The sequence below is a fragment of the Erithacus rubecula genome (genome assembly GCF_903797595.1).
Source record: "Erithacus rubecula genome assembly, chromosome: 14".
In the NCBI taxonomy this organism is placed as follows: Eukaryota; Metazoa; Chordata; class Aves; order Passeriformes; family Muscicapidae; genus Erithacus; species Erithacus rubecula.
Window position 1 is genome coordinate 14,129,930 of NC_136666.1, and position 16,314 is coordinate 14,146,243.

The following is a 16,314-nucleotide window of genomic DNA, read 5'->3' on the forward strand; positions in this document are numbered from 1 at the left end:
TGAGGGCACTGTTCTAGTTCTTAAAACCACACATAACCCAGATATGATTGCATGGTAACATTGGGGAATGTTTCTAACAAAATGTATTCTGACCCTCTGCTAAATGACCATGGGACACTGGATGGATTTAACAGGGAACCTCATAAAGCAAAGCTAAAGGAGAGTTTTCTGATGCACAAGGTAGAAAAGTAAATAGGCCAGCAGATGTTCCTTTAGTCAATGTAATATAGATGCCAAGGGCTTTGATCCTTTCTCCTGGCATTATTGGAAATGAGATAACAGAGAAGTTTGGGGTTTTTTCAGTGAAACATCAGTGATAGGAGAGTTTCTTTCAATGCCAGAGGAAAGGAAGAGTCCTGCAGCTGTCATCTTCTCTTTCTGGTTGAGTATGGCATGTGATACAGGAAAAGGAGCTGCATTTTCTTTTTATTACAGGAAGATACATTTTGGCTGTATAGTTTTCAACTTTGTAGAAACATTTCAATTGATATTCTATAATAAAAGTCTACTCTCATTCTTTTCTTGACTATTTTTGACAGTTGCTTAATTAAAATACAGAAATCTGTTTTTTCTGACAGTGCTGTCTAGGGTAGCACACATCTCCTAATTGTCCTGCTGACTTTGCAGGTACCACATTTCCTCTGACCATTCATAAATACCTCAAATGCAATTGTATAATACAGAAGTCTTTCAAATAATTGGGTGATTATTTTACATTATTTATTTTTCCTATTTTGGCTGTCACTAAGACAGCATAAAGGCTCTAATAAATATCTTCATTGGATTTATATTGCTACCTTCAAATGAAAACATTTGCTCAAACTGATTTCAGTCATCCAGCCGTAGAAGTTTTTTCTTTAGGGTTACTTTAAAGCATAGCACTTGCACATCATTTCTGCTGAAATAAATGATTAGTGGATTCATTTAAAAAAATATTTGCTGTCAGTGTCTAAGGGAACTTCATTGAACTCCCTTTCAACTGTTATTTTATACATTCTTGCAGCTGAACTGACTTTTAAAAAATCTGGTCTTCACTGTACCTGAAGATAACATGATTGGATAACTGCTTAAATAGTGCTCCAGTTTCCAGCAATATCTAAAAACAGTTTGGCCAGAATTGCTGAAATACCTCAAGTATTGCCTCCTAAGCAAGAGTATATAATAGAGAATTATATTACATAAAACCAACTGAGAAATAAACCCAGACATTAGTTTACTAGATTCATCCATTCTAAAAATTCTTTAATAATCAGCCAAGTTTCTGAGAGACATTCTGCTAATTAAAATAACATGAGGCTGTGTACCTCACAGCCTCAGCCCAAATCAAGAAGGCAGAACACCTCTAAGAAGCAATTCCAATGATAAATTGTTTGTTCAGTGATAATGTTTTTCAGTTTCAGAATATAGCGTGCATGGTCTGAGTCTTTTTTTCAAACTGCTGTCAATCCAGATTAATTTTATACAACTCTCTTTTTGTTATGACAGAGTAAAATAATGCAAGAAAAAGCATAATTAGTTTCATTCTACTTTATCAGAAAGCATGGCCTGTGACAACACTGCTAAAGAATTGGGACTGTCCAGACTAGAGAAGAGACAAGTAGTGGAGGTAAGGATGTCTTTAAACACATCCTTTCTCCTGCAAAGAGGAAAGGAATAATCTATTTTCCATGCTTACTGTTATAGTAGAACAAGAAGTAATACCTACAAATTACATTTAGAGAGGTTTAAATCCCTGAGGGATCATGGAACTCTCTGTGAACACCTAAGAACAGAGTGGACATAGCAATGGTATGGCTCTGGTCTGGCTTGCAGTAATGGCAATAATAATAAACATGAGGGGTAAGAATAGCAATAAGTGGCTTCCTGAACTTACTCAAGATAGCACAGCATCCCTTACTTGTCATTTTAACACCTGGGTGCAGATCTCTTAGAGGAAATGTACAATCAGGTCATGTCAGTGCATCTAATACTAAATTTATATCAGGGTAGTTTTGTAAAGATACTTTATTATTGAAGTTTTATTACTCAAGCCATTAGAGTAAGCTGGAATTCTGTGAGGATTATTTCATGTCTGTGTGGCATTCTGGAAATGCAGAAGTTATGTAGTGTCACCAGATTGTTGGTAAATTATTAAAGCCATCTCTTATGTCTTGCATCTCTGAATAGACTGCAACTTCTCTAGTTTTCAGCAGCATCAGTACCTTCAATTCTATGTGTGCTAGAGAATAATTACTTTCTTATCTTCCTGTATCACACTTCCATGAATGCTTTTACTAAGCATATAAAACAGAGTGGCTAGAAGAGGAGCACTAAAATTAGTGTATGTTGTCTAGCTTTTAATTCCCTGGGCTGTTTTTCTGGAGTAAACAAAAGTAGGAATTCCACCCAGAGCTTCTGGACAGATGTCAGCAGTGACTAAAGCAGAACGTGCAAGTCATTATATAGGATTATTATATTATATATTCTGAGTCTGGGCAGGTAAGTAGGATTATTCAGAGACAACTCTGTAACTTTAGCAGGGCAGGCCAGGAAGAAATATTTGCTCATCTCCTCTTCAGTTTTTAAACATAAATCCATGCTATTTTTGAGGTCTTGCACAGGAACATTGCAAATGTAGCAGATCTGACTTTATGCTGAAATTTCAACACAGAGATGAACACGAATTAACGCTTTGGTTGTGCCAGGTCTCACCATGTTTCACTAACATAAGATTAAAGGAGAAAAGTATGCTGAGGACAACTGAGGATATCAGGCAATAGTACATCATCCTGACCGTGTGAATAAATACTTTTTAGTCAGCTAAGTGTATATCAGAGGAAAATTCATGTTGTTTCAGGAGAATAAAAATATGTTTGTGCTGAAGTAATAAATGACTTTTTATATGCAGCATCTGCCAGAGAAGGAATAAAATTTCTATTAAAAGCACAGGTATGGTGATGAGGGTCATATAAATACCTCACCACTGACAGATCTCCCTATGTCTCTATAGAAATCCCATCAATTATTTCTGTTGGGTGCATAACTAATTGCAGTTCAGGACTTTAGCTATGTAAGGCAGTAACTTAGAGCTATGCTTCAGGAGAATTAAATGGTTTCTGTGCTTAGCCTAGTTTAGACAGATGTTTATTTGATCCATGTCTGTCTTCCTGTATTTTGCATGTCCTTGTCAATAGCTTTTGAATTTTGTGATCAGTCAGAGAAATTTCACAGATTACCAAATATTACGTCTGTCATGTTGTATGAAAATATGTGGTCAGAGACATGAGATCCTAACTGTCCTCAGTAAGAGCTCACCCCATCACAGATACCAGGAGTTCACATGAAGGGGTAGTTTATGAAAACCCCAACTATGGAAGAAGATTCAATAGATGATTGTGGTTGGTTGGATGTCAGGGAAGCCAGTCATAAGACAAAAGGAAACTGCACTTTATTAGTTTTACTAATCAAAGAGCAATGTGCATTTTGATTACCAGAATTATCTGCAAAGTTAAAATCTGGAATACAGACAGACACAAGGATTTCTGTGGTACTGAATGATGTCACAGTGTGGCAGAGTAAAAGCTGTGCATGCCATTTTTAGTGTCAGATTGGCCTTGACAGTAATAATACCATTTACAACACTTTATACTTCCAAAGCCCATTACCACCACTAATTAATTCTTAGAATACCCCTGAGGGATACTTCTTGGAAGATAAGTTGGAGTATTACTGTTTTAACGCTGAAAACAGAGACAGATCACTAAGCAGTGATACACTTGGACTAGAATGAGAGTAAAAACTCTTAATGAGTCATCAAAGTAAGGCCCTGCTGAAGAGGAAAAATTGCTGCTATGCTTCAAAGTCATATTTATAGATTAAAAAAATATGTCATATATAAGTATTTTTGTAACATTGGTGAACAGATATTGAAAACATACTTTGTATGGATGCATGAGTGTGGGGTGGATTTAACTGTTGCCAGCTTTGCAGTAGTCAAATGTCAGCAGAAAGTTTTTCACTAACCCAAACCTCTGCTGTCAGTGTTGGGATATTCCAGTCAAGTGATCTAAATCCATCACCAATGAACAGCAAACATTCCTCATTGTGCCTTATAGGAATAAGCAGTAATAGAGTTGCATTTCTATTTCTGTGCAAATAAACGCAGGGTGCACCTGGGAGTAAAAATGTTTATCCACTGTGCACTCTGTGGTTTGGAAGTGAAGCCACCCCATTCCCTCATACATCCAGCAGTTTCTCAAATCCACTCAATCCAGAAGGGGTTAGTAAGCCGCTTAAATTTACAAAAAATTTTTTAGAACATGGCATGGTCCCTACTCTTTCTTCTTACCAGGGAATGGAGGTCTTGAAGAACATTAATGTATCTTTTCTAAAAAGCAGCTACTTATTTTCCTGGGTTTTTCTGACTGCCTTTCTTTTCTTGCTGGGATGTTTGTGCATACTTCTTGGTTTTTAACCAAAGCTTCCTGGCACACACTGGAAATATTCTTTAATTTTTTTGCTGCTTTTTGTATTATTCCAGACTACTACTTTGGTGGTTTACTGTATGTACTACATGGCATTCCTAAACAAATAAATCTGACCTAGTTGTATCTTTCCTAAGATATTTGTTAAATAATAGCATCAAAAAATATGAATTTCAAATTAAAAATTTTAATGAGCAGTTATTGACATTCGTAAATACAATCTCTGTGTATATATAATTCAATCAAGTTATTCTCTTTATATGTAGTAATTCTCATAGATATAGTAATTATAGTTTTGTCCCTGGCAGGCTGGGATGGCTTTTACTCTTCTGGATGTTGAGGTTGGTTGTGCTTTGACATTTGGTGCAGCTAAGCAAGTGTGTGGAGATTAACCAATTAGACAGCAGTACAGAGTAATACAGTTTATATATCACTCACATTTTGTGCTTTATTTTTGTTTTTCCAGTGAATGTCATAACTCTACAGATAGAATAAAAGTTAGAGTATGGGATGAAGATGATGATATCAAATCTAGAGTAAAACAGCATTTCAAAAAGGAATCAGATGACTTCCTTGGGCAAACAATCATTGAAGTAAGAACACTGAGTGGAGAAATGGATGTATGGTATAATTTAGGTATGATTCTTACTGATTTTTAAAAACAAATTTCGTTTGAGTCTTAACTGTCTTTAACTTTGTGATTTCAAAATATGTAGCTTTGGTACCAACGTATGACTTTCTGGCTATTCTATTTTGTGGCCTGCACTATGTGTGAGGTACTAAAAAACATTTTCCTTTTCAGCAGCAGGACTCCCTGGCTTTAAAAAGATTAAACTGGAATGATTTATGAAAGCTTTTCACATGACATACATGTGTTCTTGGTAGTTACTAATGTGTTGCTTTTTTCCACTCTTCAGAAAAGCGAACAGATAAATCTGCTGTCTCTGGTGCCATTAGACTGAAAATCAATGTTGAAATTGAAGGAGAGGAGAAGGTTGCTCCCTATCACGTGCAGTACACCTGTCTGCATGAGGTGTGTTGGAGAAGTTATAATATACAGTATGGCAATGACTGTTCAGTTGCTGCATGCATAAGGAAAAAAGGGCACAATACATTAGAATACTGAAACAAATAAGTGCTGCTGCACTTAAGGACATGTTTATTTTAGAATTCCCATTCTGTATTGCTGAGAAAGTGTCAGGTTCAGAGGCAAAGGTAGAACAACCTAAGTCCAACAAACAGGTCATTCCTGCCAGAAGGTGCTAGAAAATGAGGTTGAGCCAGATAAACTCTCCCTATACTGTTTTTTGATTTAAAGCTTAGATACGTGATTGCTAACATCAGGAATATACAAGCATTTATATATATTACAGAAGTATACTGTAAAGGATTTATTTTGTTTTACAGTAATTTATATTTTGGAGAGTGAGAAAAAGGAGTAACACAAATGTTATAAAATCTAATGTTCCTTTCATCTGGTTTGCTTTTGTCAACATCCAAAAAATCATCACTGATAAATAGCTGTGTCTTCTGAAAGATTTTCTTTGTAATTGATTTCTCTTCCTTCAAATAGTGATTCATGTAGAAATCTAGTCTGGAAAAACAAGTAGTTTCTGAAATCTGATAGCTAATACATGGCTGAAAGCTCACCACTAGCATGTAAATACAAAATTCCATTGTTCACTGTTTGTAAAATCAGCTATTAAGGGAATTTGTGCTGATGGATTTTGTGCTGAAGTTGCAACCGTTGGACCTATGAAGTAAATTACAATATTCAAAGACTTTAAGATAATCCAAGAGACAGTTATGGGCTAATTAACAAAACCATACGTATTTTGAAGTTTTAGGGGCTTTTTTTAAATCACTGAAAATAAGAAATAAAATCTGTTGGATTTTGTGGATACACATAGAGTAGTGGAATTTATGGATAACTATAGAGCCAGGCAATCTGAGAAGCATTCTATGCCATGGATGTCAGATCCTAGCTTTGCTCCCAAGGATACTAAACCTTGAGACACACACAACTTGAGAGGCACCTGCAGTATTTCTGTTAGCTCCCTGTAACTTAAGGACTTCAGTAATGAATTTGAAAATTATTGATCACAGATACAATTCAAATTGAAACACTCTGTAATAAATATTACAACATCACAATTTCATTCATTAGCAAGGGAATATAAAAGAGAAGTTTCCCCACTGTTTTATGTTGCAACCTTTCTGTTAAAAAGTTAAAAAGTTAAAAGACAGGACTTCATATCGAGGAGATACCATGTGCTGAATCACAGGTCTGCTGACTAGTTTGAGCCACTCTTTGGAAAAATAAACAATTAAAAGCAGACTAATGATTAGCACATTGATGACTATATGTAAGATATATTTTCAGAATACTTCTTAAAAGCCAAAGCTTCACGTTTGAAACATTTCTTACCTTTAGAATCTGTTCCATTACTTGACGGAAGTGAAGTCTAACGGAGTGGTGAAGATCCCTGAAGTGAAGGGTGATGAGGCCTGGAAAGTGTACTTTGATGATGCTGCACAAGAAATTGTGGATGAATTTGCAATGCGCTATGGAATTGAATATATTTACCAAGCTATGACGTAAGTACTGTCATGGCTCTGCCTTTCTGCTTTGCTGTAACAAGGTGGTTGAGGGAAGCAATGGATTTCAAGCCTTCGTGTTTTCATTTCTCTTTCATTCTTGACTTAAAATTCTGATCGTTTTTTGTCCATCTGATTCTCATTGAAGTGCTTCTCATCTGCAGTGGCTTTAAGATAGAAGCATTTGATAAGCTCTTACTGGTATTACTGCTAATGCATTCCTTAATCCCTATGTTACTGATATATAGCACGATTCAGAAAGACTTCTAGAGTTCCAGATGCAACTTGAACAGGGTTTCACAAGCTCTGTACTCTTTTCCAGGGCTACAGAACAACAGCAGTGGCTATAGTGAGCTTCCATAGCATATGTAAATAGTTTGTGCAAACAAAATGCGTTTTTAACAGTACTAAGACCTATTACTACATCATCCATTCTGAAGTACCTGTCTGAACACCTCAGAACACCATATAGCTCAAGGCCTGGAGACATGAGAGATCTATCATGTAGTCTCAATTTATCCAGCAAAAAGTTTTCTGGTGAAAATGACTATATTCTGCTGGAGCTGCAGAAAAGCTGAGGACTCCAAATGAGTCCTCTAAATAAAAAATACATACTTTTTTTCTTATAGAAACCTGACATTGGGGAATTTTTAATCAGAACATCTTCCATTTTTTTTCATCTCTACCTTCTAAAGAGATGAGTCTTATAATAAACATGAAGGTACATAAAATCTGAAGTTTTCATTTTATTGCAGAATATAATGACACCACCTGCTATTGCAATGAACTTGTCTTTCACTTCATGTAGTTCTCTGTGAACTATTGTATTGTTCATCTAATAGAGGGACAGGGAATGTATTTTGTACTATTCACATTTTTAATGATCTTCCTTCAAGGAATTTGCACAGCATTGCACAGAATAATTAATTAAACTTGAGAGCTCCTCTGTTTTATATTTAAACTGCATGTGGGGGAATTCATGTGTTGACTTTCATGAGTATTTGTGTTTCTGTGTTCAGTTTCTCTGTAGGTCTCTGTGATGTTATTTATTAACTTACCCTAGTATTGTAATTTTATAGCTTGATTTAAAATGGTATGGCATTTTTACCAAAATGCGAGTGATAGAGTTGTTCCTGCTGTGTGTATCAAAATTAATTCAAGGTTTGACCATAATTGAATCATTAAGAGGTATTAATGCCAAAGGAGGGCTGTTATTGGCAATTTGCATGAGAAATAAAGGGCTGATTTAGCATTAGTTTTTTCTTAACCATAGCCCCAGTAGCTGATAATCTCAATATATCATGGCTGTATTTTTTACAGCCTTAACTGTAAATTTATTTTTAGTTTTGTTTTTCTTCATCTCTTGATGTATTCAAGAGATGCAAAATTTTCCAGAAAATTTTGACACTGGTTTTAGAAATTCAGTTGTTGCAAAAGTCAGCATTGAAAAAATAGCAATACAGCTGATGTGAGTATATTAAATCTTTTTTACTTAAAAGTGGTAGAAATTGACAGGTTATATTTTTCTAAAAAGAAAATGCTTTATTTTTATCTCAGTAAATAACATAACGTACAGATATTAATGAAAAGAAAATTTAGTCTGCACATCTAACATGGAGCTGGCCAAGTACTCCAACACATTTTTCAGGAGTCCTTACTCAAAAATTCTAATCAATCCATTTTAAGTTAATTGACCTATTTTGCCTCCTCTTTTTGTTTTTGCTTTCTTCTATACCTTTTGCCCCAAATTTCCTTGATGTTGTTGACTGCAAACCAGGTATCTGAAGGTAGATGTAATAAGAAAGTAAATTCAATATTGGTAGTCACAAGAAATAAAAGCTAAGATTTCATTGCCCCATACCCATATCCTTTTATATTTTAAAATGTAGCATCTCAATAATGAGCACTGCCTTTTTGAGGGGATGGCCTCAGCCAATTTAAGTTAGGAGTAAAATCAGTGATGAATGTAATCTCAAGAAGAATATATATTCATATACATTATTTTGCTGATTCATCTGCAGACGTGTCTCAGAGCATTCAGACTTTGGGGAGAAGAGTAGTGAAGACACTAAGTCTATTTGTCATGAGGAATTTTGTTTTGGACTATTATCTGTTGGTTTTATTTCTTTTTATGAGATTACCTTTTTCTTCTGGAACAATTTCAGTGGCTGGAAGAAAATGTACAGCTTCTTGGTTTGGAAAATAGAATTATCAGATTGCATTTGGCAACAAAGATCTCCTACTAAAACAAAAGCAATTTTCTACTATACAACATAGAGAGAATTTGAATGTAATCACTTTGCCCAGAGGAATATTGTGTAAGCATTTTTTCCTTGAGAATCTAGTTGCAGACTACTTCTACTGCATGTCTCATGATAACATTGGAAATTAAAATGTTTGTGTTTGTAAATGCAAAACTGACTAAGCTTTAGTACCCCAGGATCCAGACCCCAGAGAGCATCTGCACTTCATCAGACTATGTGAGTTTTAGGATGCTGCTAATGAGGTGTTCTTTTTGCCTGAATATAATTTTTAGTGTTCATATTTGTTTTAAGGTTAGCTGTTATTTAAAGTTTCGGTGCCACTAAATGATAGTTTTGACCCTTTTAACTGTGGCTAGATGGCATAAGCTGGAGGAGAAACTTATGCCTTTCTGCACTTCTACACAATATAAACCTGACTAACCTTTAAATTACCCCTGTCTAAAGTGATTTGGCATCCTGTTCAACTACAGCAATAAACAATCCCACTTGTCTATCATTTCTGGTTCATGATGGTGACTTTGTCATCTGTGATCCCTTAATAAACCCTGAAGATTTCCTCCTGGTCCTCAGTATTTATTTGTATCTATTCCTTTAGAGCACAGAAATGATATTTCAAAAATTTGGTCTTCATTTCCTAAATATAGTGAATATGCTCATACTGGAATGTGGGAATCATCCCAGAAGACACCACACAGGTCTACTCTACTTATTATCCCCAGTGAGACCTTTCTCACCAGGCTTAGGAAGATAATAAATTCAGGTGTGGTTGCACCTTTTGCTGGAGACAGGAGTATCTCCACATTTTTGTGAGATAAATGTAGACACTTTTTCCCTATAGAGGCTGACTTAGAAGGGGTGTTTTTCTCTCAAGGAATGGATTACAGCAGCACAGTTCCTAAGCAAGGAATCTGCTTTAAGTTACCACATGTGGAATTCATCTGAATAGAAAAACAGCCATCAACCCAAACCAAAATACAGCAAAAAGACTGATTCTGTTGCAGTAATTGCAGCTCTTTGAAGTCTTGACTGTATAGGTTACATAATCCACTCTTCTTTCTTATGATTATTTTATTCTTCTAGTCCTCATGGAGTCTGTATTAGGAAAAGAAAGGCAAGACAATTACAGCCATTCTTACATGGTTCAGATGAGAAGTTTTTTGCTTTCTGTGATGGATAGCAGCCAGACAGACACTGTAGCCACACAACTGGTATGTGTAACTCCCAGAAGTGCAAGCATGGCTGTGTGAGACGACAGGGAGGAAAATAAGTATCACAGAAAACAGGAAGAAAAAGAAGTGAAACAGCACAGTGATCCATCTGGCCTTTATTTTGATGCCTGTGGTGATTGATGGCTGTTGATGCTGTAAATTCAATGTCTAGAAGGAATCATACTGGAAATTTATTTACCTACATATATTGAGCCACACTCTGCAGTGAAGAAAAAGTAACTTTTTTTTCTGTCATTCATCTTTCTACATAATTTATTTCTCTTTAGAAGGCAAAAATCTGAGCACATATTGAAACAGTGTTTGACTAGACGATGAAATTGCACATAATATCAGCAACCTGAATTTACTGTGTGATAGAGTCAAGTGCAATAAAAGCTCTATTAAGATCTTTACTTCTTACTGGCAAGAGTCACCACAGGTAGAACCTAATGATTGTCAATCAACAACATAGCTCTCATTCCAGCAGGTTAATGAGCACTAACCATGTCATCTTGTTCTCCTGCTAGTTTTCAATTAATGTGGCAGCATTACAAAAAGCACACAGATCGCTCATTAAACTAATTTTTTTATTGATAGCATTTGCTTACTGATGAATACAGCACATCAATTAGACTTCTTTCCTCGCTACATTATGCTAGCAGAAATATCAGAAGAATCCCAGGCACTGTCTGTTGGTCAGGAAATTGCATAGTAAGAAAGTTGGAGCAAGGAGGCTCATTTCAGACACCACTGTAGCTTAAGCAGTGCAGCCTTGCTCTCTTCCTATATTGCCCCTGCAAGAAAATAATCTCAAATGATGCCTTGAAAGATGATTTGGGCAGTGGGTATTTGGCTTAAGTTCAGCAGGAGAGTTCAATTGTACCTGGTGTTAATTCTTTTCTTGGAAGTGCCCAGGTGGTTCAGGCCAGCACACTGCTCTGCCTTATGCTCCTGAGGAGGAACAGGAGAGAGGAGCCAGAGACTCCAGCTAAGAGGAGCATGTGGTGTAATCAGGACCTTCAGTCACATGGAGGCTGATTGGAATTTCTTAATCCTCTTCTGTTTGACTGTACACCCCTTTTTTGCCACCATCTTCTCCTAATCCCCCTCATTCTCTTTCCTATTTGTGTACATTTAGGCTTTATCCCTTTATCTCCCTCCTGGTCCTGCCTAATTATAAATCTGGAACTTAGGAATTTAAGTTGGCAATGATGATGTTCACTCTCCTCATGGGTTAGATTTTTCATTCATTTGTACTTCTCATGTTTTGTTCTGTTCTAAGCTCTTTGTATGCTACCAGCAGGCATCTCCTGTTTCATTAAACAAGTCAACAGTACTGCTACTTTGCACCTCTGGTTTTGGCTGCTTCAGGTGTAATAAATTGATTACCTAAATTTTACTGGCCTGGATTGAAGTGGAACGTTTCAGTTATGGCCTAATTCAAGTCAAGGTGAACCCTGAAGCTGCATGAAGCACCTTTCATTAATAATGTAGCATAAAATAAAAGCCAAACTAAAATGCTAGTTTGAGTTTTCTTGTTGGCAGCAATTAAATCTTCTTCTACTATAGAACTCTGTGACTTTCCATGATCAGTTAGAGTTTGTTTCTTGGGCTTTCTTTAATAATTAATGTTTTGCTTAATAGCAATTAAAATAGTTAAGTCATGTTTTTGTATTTAGGATTAACAGAGTATGAATGAGAATCTAATGTGGCCAGTTTGAAAAGATCAGTGTGCAACAAGTGGCAGTTTTATCAAACATATCTGGATTTTCCTCATATGCATCTGTACAATTTTCCAGGTAGCCTGACAGCTATATCATTGGAATTAGATAGAAATTATAGTGGGAGAAGAAGCAGATTCCCCACCATCTTTAGTAACTGCTGGTTTGTTTAAATTGCAGGCACTTTTCCTGTCTCTCTTCTAAATACATGTGCCCTGGTGTTCCAGCAGTTATGAGTACTTTGTTGGCCAATATAAATGCTTTCTATGCTCATACAACAGCAGCAACTAATGTGACTGCCTCAGATCGTTTTGCTGCAACTAACTTTGGGGTAAGTGCATTTTCTTTTTTAATAGAGTTCTAGTCCTTTCTTTTTCCTAGTATATTCCATATTAATTTCTACATTTAATTTTTTTTAAGTTGCTCATTTTAAAGAATAAGGGTTGTTGTTAGATTTTGAAAATTTTACCCTGTCTTTAAAATCAATTGTCATAAAAGCCAGAGAAGATGTTGCCCAGCTGATTGTGAGGCATAGAGGGTAGAAAGCACTGGCACACATTCACAGTACTAAAATCTCCAACAAATAGGTTTTTGTTTTATTGCAGTGGGCTTTACAAATTGCTAACTGCAGTATTGGATGCAATTCCTTTCTTGGGCTGTGTCATCTGAACTTACGTTAGCATAATGGATGTAGCCATAAATGCTGCTCTTCTCACAAGTGTCCATAATAAAGAACTCTCTTATTTTTGCTGAAACTTTGCTTTGTCCCAGTCCTGGATTTAGGGATCAGGAATTTTAGGAGGAATAGCATTTCAGGATGTGGTAATACTTCTTTTGTTACTGCTAAGTTTTCTTCTGTGGATAAGTATCTCACAGTGTGGACTATCTAATCTTTGAACATGATGATAGATAAAGATACATTCACTTCTTATTCTGATTTCTTTCCCCTACTCTCAGAGGAATTGAGAGCAGGAAGGGAGAGCAGTAATTTAAAGATGTTGCCTTCACAGTCTGGTATTACACATGATACAGAGAGTATAAACATAATCTTATGATGAAAAATGCATTTATTTTTTCTTCTTTTATTTATTTGTAGGGCTGATATCAAGGATATACTTGATGTAACAGTTTTCATAAAATATCATTTATTGACATGAAATAAAATATTAATAGTAACTAAAATTTATTAAATACAAATTAAAATTTCAAATTAAAAATTTTATTTGAAGTAGTGATAGAGGCACTACTACTCTTCTCCAATATTAAAATAATAAAGAAATTATGAATTTCAGATTTTCAAAACAAAATTATGAAATTATATATTTGGATGAGTTAACCAAGAATTACTTAATATCTTTGTTGAAACAAGTCTTCTCTTTCAATATTCAAGCTTATTAGACCTTTGAGGCAACTTTTGAAATTTAGAATAATTTTGCTGGATGTTTTCATCCTTTTTTTCCCATTTTTCTAATGATCAGGACTACTTTTGTCCTCAGACTGGGCAGAGATTAAGTCCTTTCTCTGATGTTAATGCCAGTTTGCCTTTGACGCAATTCCAATCCAATTCATAGTTCAACAGATGGATGCAAAAAGAGTACTAGGCATCACTAATAGAGATTTGGAGCTTTTTTTTCAAACAATTGACTTATAGGCAAAATATTAGATTATTCTTCTCTCCTGGGTCAAAAGGCATTTTTTAGTGAATAGCTGCACATCATTCATCAAAAAGAACATCTCACATTCAGGTCCTTAGGCTACAGCTGGGAATGATTTGGCTGACTGAATATTTCAGTAGAGATTTATAACATGACAAAAAAGTTCTCTTTTGATTGATCCCTTAAGGGAACTGTGCCAAATTAACAGGGTTTGGTGTAGGTTAGAGCTCCACTGATGAGAGGCAGTGCACGAAGACTCCATTGGTTTTTTTGTTTTTTTTTTTTAATTACTGATTACTGATTACTGATCACATTTGAGGGAGGGTGCAGATACAACCAGTGCATCCTGAGAGTCATCAGCTCCTGCTTCTTCCAGAAGTCTCTGCTTTTACACAGGCTGAGTTTTCACAGTTTTGTGCAATAGACTATGGAATATATTCTAACATGGTAATTAAAAACTCATTAGTATTACTTGAGAATGGCCCAACTCAGCTGGAAGTCTCACACAAAATACTTTCCCTCCTCCTTCATCTATCAAGATAACAAGTTAATTTTCGCATTTCAAAGGGAAAAATATAATTTCATTGTATTAGTATTACTTAATTTATTCTTACAAAAGCCACTGTTTCAGAAGTATAATTTTCAATCATAGTTTTGCACCAAATTTTGTTGTAAATTAGCCTCATTTCTGACTCATTAAAGGAAGGAGGAGGTGCTGCCTTCAAGAGTTTAATCAGTTGTAAGGCAAATACAAGACAGGAAAATGTTTCATTGCAAAATCTTTGTGACCTCACTAATGTATTGCACAGCTGCACAATTTTTAATGCATATCACATATACAATATTGATAAAAAGGGAAAATAAAGTGAAAGAAGATGCATTGCCTGGCCCTGAAACACAGGTATTTCAAACCATCACTTGTATATATAAAGTAATGGAAAATAAATTGATTTTCAAATAAGTTAAGAGTGGAAATAAGCTTTCTAAAATCCCAGCAATTACAGGAACCTGCACATTCTAGTGCAACATACTCTTGTTTTCTTCTTACAGAGAGAAAAGTTCATAAAGTTGCTGGATCAATTGCACAATTCTCTGAGGATTGATTTATCCAAATACAGGGTATGTACCATGTATTCTATCTAGAGTCAACATGAGACCCCAAATCCTTTGGAACAAAAATTTAGAGAATTTATGCTGTTTAACACAAATATTTTTCCAATTTGACAAAAAAAAAACTTAGTACTTTCTTTCCAAAAGCTAAGAATGGGTCAAGGGATTAGCACATATTCAAGAAGGAGTAGCATTCAACAATTTTGATTAAATTGGTCTATAAGGAATCTTAAGTTGATTAAGTTAATTTATCTGGGAATCACCTTCACTGACTCAGGTAGTGCAAAGTGCAGTTAATGCTGTATTTCTTCTGAGAGCCTGACATCTTTGCTACAACTTGCATGCTAAGATCCTGGTAATGTTGAAAGTCTTGTCTCCTTGTTTTTCTGTGTGGCAGGAATTAATTTCATTTCTGCCTCATGGGATCTCCTTTCTCTGAGCTATGCTCCCAAGCCAGCCTTTCAGGAGAGCAGGCACTGGGTACCTGCCAGTCACCATTTGGTTCTGAGCTCCTTCTCTGGTCCACTGCATCATGAAACTTGTGGGCAGTATCTAGGTTAGGGTTTCATCACTATGGCTCTCCTTTCAGCTTCTAGGAGTGGCAGCCTCCAAGTCAAGGATTTGTCTGTTCATCTGGCCTGCTCTCCAAAACTGGAGGAGAAAGGGAATATTTAAAGGAACCCCAAGGCATTAGAGGGAGTGGAAGTTGTATATACTCAGTTTCTAAGAGCATATCCTTCTTGAAGGAGATATGTTCATGCTAAGATGTTTCAATTTTGAAGAATGCTATCCAGATAATTTCATAGCATGAGGCTGGTATTTCATTAGTAGGGAGTTATTTAAATAACACTACTTCACATCACTCAAGCCAGAGATGATAGCAAAACTTTAATATTATTTCTACATTAATCTTACTACTACATTTATGCCTACAAGTGATGTATGTGCCATGTAAAACCCATAAACATATTACAAGTGCAGGAGCATTGTCAAAGATGTTCCTACTAATGTCCAAGGGATACTCATCATTAACACCTCACAGGCAGAATTCGGGTAACGTGAATATCTCTAATCCTTCCATGCAGCACCTTATGTTTTCTTAGAGGATTTTACCCATAAATCTAATTTTGCATGATTCTTCTTTCCCTGATACACCAGGATAATTTTCCTGCCAGCAATTCTGAAAGACTCCAGGATCTGAAATCCACTGTGGACCTGCTTACCAGCATTACATTTTTTCGGATGAAGGTATTGTCGTTTATTTGCACAAATAAATTTCCTGAAGGAAATAACAT

The 16,314-nt window shown here is 35.7% G+C and overlaps 1 protein-coding gene across 1 annotated transcript in view; it reads left to right on the forward strand.

The window, feature by feature from the left end:
* The window catches only part of UNC13C (unc-13 homolog C), a 112,858-nt gene that overhangs the window by 39,100 nt on the left and 57,444 nt on the right, over positions 1-16,314 (forward strand). The window contains exons 9-14 of the mRNA XM_079317692.1: positions 4,930-5,099; positions 5,381-5,496; positions 6,898-7,061; positions 12,435-12,585; positions 14,960-15,028; positions 16,178-16,267. Of these exons, the coding sequence (XP_079173818.1) occupies positions 4,930-5,099; positions 5,381-5,496; positions 6,898-7,061; positions 12,435-12,585; positions 14,960-15,028; positions 16,178-16,267 (760 nt within the window). The remainder of the gene's footprint in view (positions 1-4,929; positions 5,100-5,380; positions 5,497-6,897; positions 7,062-12,434; positions 12,586-14,959; positions 15,029-16,177; positions 16,268-16,314) is intronic.